This window comes from Chiloscyllium plagiosum, chromosome 1 (assembly GCF_004010195.1).
Source record: "Chiloscyllium plagiosum isolate BGI_BamShark_2017 chromosome 1, ASM401019v2, whole genome shotgun sequence".
In the NCBI taxonomy this organism is placed as follows: Eukaryota; Metazoa; Chordata; class Chondrichthyes; order Orectolobiformes; family Hemiscylliidae; genus Chiloscyllium; species Chiloscyllium plagiosum.
Window position 1 is genome coordinate 56700310 of NC_057710.1, and position 6956 is coordinate 56707265.

The 6956-nt window shown below is 40.1% G+C and overlaps 1 protein-coding gene across 3 annotated transcripts in view; it reads left to right on the forward strand.

Moving 5' to 3' along the window:
* The window catches only part of LOC122548398 (probable E3 ubiquitin-protein ligase HERC1), a 349687-nt gene that overhangs the window by 212533 nt on the left and 130198 nt on the right, over window positions 1-6956 (forward strand). For all 3 annotated transcript variants that reach the window (XM_043687001.1, XM_043686981.1, XM_043686991.1), the window contains exon 39: window positions 5231-5444. In XM_043687001.1, the coding sequence (XP_043542936.1) occupies window positions 5231-5444 (214 nt within the window). The remainder of the gene's footprint in view (window positions 1-5230; window positions 5445-6956) is intronic.

Here is a 6956-nt window from a genome sequence, read left to right on the forward strand (position 1 = left end):
ATCTTCTTCCCGACCTCTCCGCCCCCACCCCAGTCTGACCTATCACCCTCACCTTGCCCTCTTTCCACCTATCACATTTCCGACGCCCCTCCCCCCAAGTCCCTCCTCCCTATCTTTTATCTTAGTCTGCTGGACCAACTTCCTTCATTCCTGAAGAAGGGCTAATGCCCGAAACGTCGATTCTCCTGTTCCCTAGATGCTGCCTGACCTCCTGCGCTTTTCCAGCAACACATTTCCATCAATAAAATACAGTGACAAGCTTCAACTATTGCCACGATCTGGCACCATTTTGAATAGTTTAAGAATTATAAAAAATAAATTAAAAGATATACAACTGAAAGAGAGTCCATCTCTGTTCTGTTGCCTCTGCCATGAATCCTGAGCCAGTTCACTAAAAACAGTGATCCAGAAGCTTAATAAGGAATACAGTTTACATGGGATTATTATGTTGATTCTTATGCTAATATGTCAGATAAAAATTTGCTTCTGAGCATTAAATTTATGGCGTGATTTTGCCTTTATGAGCTACCATTAACTTCTACATATGTTGTATCAGCACATTAAGTAGAAGAAAAGTGGTAATGGAGATTAAGAAAATTTAAACCTAGCTAGAGGGAATTGAGAAAGACAACAATTTTAGAAACAATCTTTGAAAAATACATAACGATGATATAATCGTTCCTCAGGGTAATCACTTCAGCCTGATCATCATCAACCATTTCATCAATGACTTTCTCTCCATCATAAGGTCCGAAGTGGGAATGTTCACTGATTACACAACACCAGCACCATTCGTGACTTCTCCTCTGAAGGAATCCATGCACAAATGCAGCAAGATCCAGATAATATTCTGGCTTGTTGATAAGTGGCAAGTAACATTTGTGCTGCATAAGTGCGAGGCTGTAACCATCTCCATCAAAAGATAATCTAGCTGTAGCCTATTTAATAACATTTCCATCACTGAATCCTCCATTCTGAGGTTATTGTAATGGTCCCACCTGCTCAACCTTGTCCCTTGCCTGAGGCGTGGTAACCATCAGATTAAACTCCTTAACCATTCTTCGGCTTAGCATAGCTTCTTCAATGTGACAGCAGCCCCGACTTTACTTTTACCTTCACGATTTATATTTTGGGGGAGTTGACGTTGACCAAAAACCAAATTGGAATAGCTACATCCATAATGCTGTTTTGAAAACCAGACACTGGTGAGGAAGCTCACCTCGTTTGTTCCCAGTGCCTGTTCAGTATCTACAAGGTGCAAGTCAAGGGTGTGATGGAATGTTTTCTCTTCGTCTGGATGGGTCCAGCTCCAACAATGCTGAATTTTTTGACATGAGAACAAAGTAACCTACTTGATTGGCATTCCATCCACCACTTTCAACATTTATTTTTGTCACTGCTGACACAGTGGCAGCCGTATGCAATATTTACAAGCTGTGGTATAGCAACTCACCGAGGTCCCATCAACAGCACCTTCCAAACCCACAAATTCTTAACACTGAGAAGATGAAGGGCAGTGATGCATTGGAATACAACAATCTGCAAGTTCCCTTGAGTCACTCACCATCCTGACTTGAAACTATATTGCTTTTTCTTCAGTGTCACTGTGTCAAAGTCCTGGATTTCTCTTCCTGACAGCACTTTAGTTGTTCCTACACCCCAAAGATTGCAGACTTCAAGAAGGCAGTTCACCATCACAACCTCAAGTGCAATTCAGAATGGGTAATAAATTCTGGCCTGTCCAGCAACACACACACTCTCATAAATAATAAAAATAATTCATATAGTTAGTATGGCTTCTGCTATCACAGACTGCCATACAAAAGCAAAAATTTGTAGATGCTGGAAATGTGAACTTAAAAACAAATAGGTATATTGGAAGTGTTCACAGATCTAGCAGCATCTGTGGAGAGACAAACTGATTGTCACAGCTTGGGAAAGTTAGAAAACTAGGATTTTAAGCAGAATGTTTTATGATTGTTAAATGGATTAGTGTTATTCAAAAGTATTTCAAAGGTATGATGCTGTGTTGAAAAATAATTTAAAATAGTTATTTACATTTTGAGGTGCAAGTATTGGCTGAAACTTAAAAGAAGACACGAGTATTGGTTTACAATAAATGCATGGTTAGCCATGCAAACCATAAGAATCATTTGTATTATTCATACAAGAGACATAGAGATGTACAGCATGGAAACAGACCTTCGGTCCAACCCATCCATGCCAACCAGATATCCCAACCCAATCTAGTCCCACCTGCCAGCATCCAGCCCATATCCCTCCAGACCCTTCCTATTCATATACCCATCCAAATGCCTCTTAAATGTTGCAATTGTACCAGCCTCCTTCACTTCCTCTTGCAACTCATTCCACACACGTACCACCCTCTGTGTGAAAAAGTTACCCCTTAGGTCTCTTTTATATCTTGCCCCTCTCACCCTAAACCTATGCCCTCTAGTTCTGGACTCCCCGACCCCAGGGAAAATAATTTTTCTATTTATCCTATCCATGCCCCTAATGATTTTGTAAACCTCTAAGGTGACCCCTCAACCTTCGACACTCCAGGGAAAACAGCCCCAGCCTGTTTAGCCTCTCCCTATAGCTCAAATCCTCCAACCCTGGCAACATCCTTGTAAATCTTTTCTGAACCTTTTCAAGTTTCACAACATCCTTCCGATAGGAAGGAGACCAGAATTGCACGTAATATTCCAACAGTGGCCTAACCAATCTCCTCCACAGCCGCAACATGACCTCTCAATACCTGTACTCAATACTCTGACCAATAAAAGAAAGCATACCAAACATCGCCTTCACTATCCTATCTACCTGTGACTCCATTTGGAAGGAGCTATGCACCTGCAAGGTCTCTTTGTTCGCAACACTCCCTAGGACCTTAAGTGTATAAGTCCTGCTAAGATTTGCTTTCCCAAAATGCAGCACCTCGCATTTATCTGAATTAAACTCCATCTTCCACTTCTCAGCCCATTGTCCCAGATTCTGTTGTAATCTGAGGTAACCTTCTTTGCTGTCCACTATATCTCCAATTTTAGTATCATCTGCAAAGTTACTAACTGTACCTCTTATGCTCACATCCAAATCATTTGTACAAATGACAAAAAGTAGTGGACCCAGCACCGACTGGTCACAGGCCTCCAGTCTGAAAAACAACCCTCCACCACCACCCTCTGTCTTCTACCTTTGAGCCAGTTCTGTATCCAAATGGCTAGTTTCCCTGTATTCCATGAGATCAAATCTTGCTAATCAGTCTCCCATGGGGAACCTTGTCGAACGCCAAATACATCACACCTACCGCCTGCCCTCATCAGTCCTCTTTGTTACTTCTTCTAAAAAAACTCAATCAAGTTTGTGAGACATGATTTCCCACGCACAAAGCCATACACCTGATCAGGTCCTGGGGATTTATCCACCTTTATACATTTCAAGACATCCAGCACTTCCTCCTCTGTAATATGGTCATTTTGCAAGGTATCACCATCTATTTCTCTACATTCCATATCTTCCATATCCTTTTCCACAGTAAACACTGATGCAAAATACTCGTTTAGTATCACCCACGTTTTCTGCGGCTCCACACAAAGGCCGCCTTGCTGATTTTTGAGGGGCCCTATTCTCTCCCTAGTTACCCTTTTGTCCTTAATGTATTTGTAAAAACCCTTTGGATTCTCCTTAATTCTATTTGCCAAAGCTGTCTCATGTCCACTTTTTTCCCTCCTGATTTCCTCTTAAGTATACTCCTACTGCCTTTATACTCTTCTAAGGATTCACTCAATTTATCCTGTCTATACCTGACATATGCTTCCTTCTTTTTCTTAACCAAACCCTCAATTTCTTTAATCATCCAGCATTCCCTACACCTACCATCCTTTCCTTTCAGCCTAACAGGAATATACTTTCTCTGGATTCTTGTTATCTCATTTCTGAAGGCTTCCCATTTTCCAGTCGTCCCTTTACGTGCGAACATCTGCCCCCAATCAGCTTTTGAAAGTTGTTGCCTAATACCATCAAAATTGGCCTTTCTCCAATTTAGAACTTCAACTTTTAGATCTGGTCTATCCTTTTCCATCAGTATTTTAAATCTAATGGAATTATGGTCACTGGCCTCAAAGTGTTTCCCCACTGACACCTCAGTCACCTGCCCTGCCTTATTTCCCAAGAGTAGGTCAAGTTTTGCACCTTTTCTAGTAGGTACATCCACGTACTGATTCAGAAAATTGTCTTGTACACACCTAACAAATTCCTTTCCATCTAAACCCTTAATACTATGGCAGTCCCAGTCTATGTTTGGAAATTTAAAATCCCCTGCCATAACCATCCTATTATTCTTACAGATAGCTGAGATCTCCTTACAAGTTTGTTTCTCAATTTTCTTCTATTAGGGGGTCTAAAATACAATCCCAATAAGGTTATCATCCCTTTCTTATTTCTCAGTTCTACCAAAATAACTTCCCTGGATGTATTTCCAGGAATATCCTCCCTCAGCACAACTGTAATGCTATCCCTTATCAAAAATGCCACACCCCCCCCCTTCCTCCCTCTCTGTCCTTCTTGTAGCATTTGTATCCTGGGACATTAAGCTGCCAGTCCTGCCCATCCCTGAGCCATGTTTTTGTAATTGCTATGATATTCCAGTCCCATGTTCCTAACCATGCCCTGAGAATGAGTATGATTCTGGCTAGGCCACTATTTATTGCTCTTTCTTTAATTGCCCTGGAGATGGTGGCCTTGAACTACCTAGATTAATACTGCAGTGGAGAAAATTTGTACTTGCTGGAAATAATGCACATTAGATTGTGTTATTAAAATCAGGAAATTAGAAGTTGCTGACATTTCTAAATGTGCTGAAGTTAATGAAAAGGTAAGTGGAGATCTTTTTTTTTCAAGTTGCTGTACGTTTGAACAAGTTGTCTACAGTATACCGTATTTTGGAATTTTATTTGACCTGGGCCCATTTAGTGAATCAACATATTATTGACAGTATATTAATAAAATAACTGCTGCTGCTGTTCAGTGTCTTTGGTAAATGATCAGTGGCACTATACCAGAATTTGATAAAAACGGAACATGTACCACAAAGTTAATAGCAAATTTATTACAATCTTTATCCAACTTCAGCTGAATTGATACATTTATTTAATTGAATATCAGTAACTAGATGTGCCTTTTGTTCAGAAGAAATATTGACTCATTGTCTTTTACATCCTGATTTTAGATGCCTCATTACCAGAAAATGCAAGACTTCACTCTCAAGCAGCATCAACCTCATCCAGCACAGTTTCTCTCTATAGTAACTCCTCTGAAGAAAGTGCAGGCATTCCCTTCTCGGTGTCAGCTTCAAATTCTTCTTCCACTACTAATTTGGGTTCTTTAGTGTCGACTAATGGACTAGAAAATTTCAATCCCTTCTTGCCTGTCAATGTCTTACAGTAAGTGAATATTGATAATGCATTCCAAATTTGTGAATTCTTTTATTCTTTTGATAAATAGAAGGTATTCACTTTGTTCATGGGAAGCTCCTAAAATAACTTTTACCGATGAGTCTTTATGTAAAGTTTCCTACCAATTTCTAAATTTCTAAGATTAGCACAGTTTTACCATTGCTGCAAACTTCAGAACATCTGAACACTGTTCCTTCACATATATGTTATTGATGTTGATACACACAAGGGGCATATATTCCTCCCTGTGCTGCTTCTGGGTCAAAAGCCATTACAGTAGGCAACTAACATACTGAACTACAGAAAGGATGTTTCCCCCTTTTAACTTCTGAGGATGGCTAAACAGCCCACTGTGTTGAAACATTACACTGGACTCTCCAATGAATTGTAGACTTTAGAAGAACTAGTCTAAAGTTACTCCCAGTTTTAAACTAGTCCATTTTCTCTCTGTCCACTGAGTTGTAATATCTAGTGTTTATCAGAAATTTCCCTCTGTCTTCTGAGAATCCCCAAACCAGCTTCCGGAAGCAAGATGCACTCTGGTGATTCCTTCTCGTCTGTTGAATTCTCCAGGGTCTTTAAATCTCCATAGGTCACATCTTTTCAGTCAGAGAATAGCCCCATAGCCCTATTCAATTAGGTGGTTGATAATGAACAGTTTTTTTCATTTTGCTGTTTGCTATTGTTTCCCTGTCCCTGTCTCCAGTCTCTTGCAGGCCAGCTACTTCTGTCTTTGTGTTTAGGTGTGAAAGCTGGTAATTCGGTTTCAGTAGGACTTGTTCTGGGCCCCTATTTCCCATTGCAAGTAGAATATCATGAGTCCCGTTCTGTTTCTCAATTTTTACCTTGAATTAAGAGTTTAAACCATAACCGTTTACTAAGGCATCACACTTGCAACAATTTAAATTACAAAGGCCATAGTGCGATTTGCCCAAGGCATTTGCCTTGATGTATGAAATAACCTGGTGATCACTGTTAAAGACACATGAAAAAATCTATGAATTTCTTCCATCTGTATTTTCCAGGCTATAGAAAAGTATATATGTGAAATGAGAAGCATATCTTACTGTAGGTGCTACTGTCTAGGGAATTGGACTTCTCTAAAACTTGAAGAAAGCATCATTTTTCACATTCATGGAACGGGTATGACAATTTGGCCATGAACATGTAGGCAAAATACGGTCACCAATTGCGTAGCATTTTTTTTAAACTAAATAAGTTCAAGGAGCAGCTCAGTAATGTTTCTGTCAGATATTACTATTTAGATACTTTAGAGCAATTGTTTATACATTTTGTCAAATCTTTGTATGGTGCTGGATTAACATTAAATCATAGAGTTGAGAGTGTGTTGCAGGAAAAGCACAGCAGGTCAGGGAGCATTTGATGAGCATATCAGAGGGAAATCGATGTTTCGAGCTGGAGTCCTTCATCAGAAATGAGCCTGTGGGGTAGAGAGATAAATGGGAGGGGGGGGTGAGGCTGGGGGGAAGGTAGCTGAGC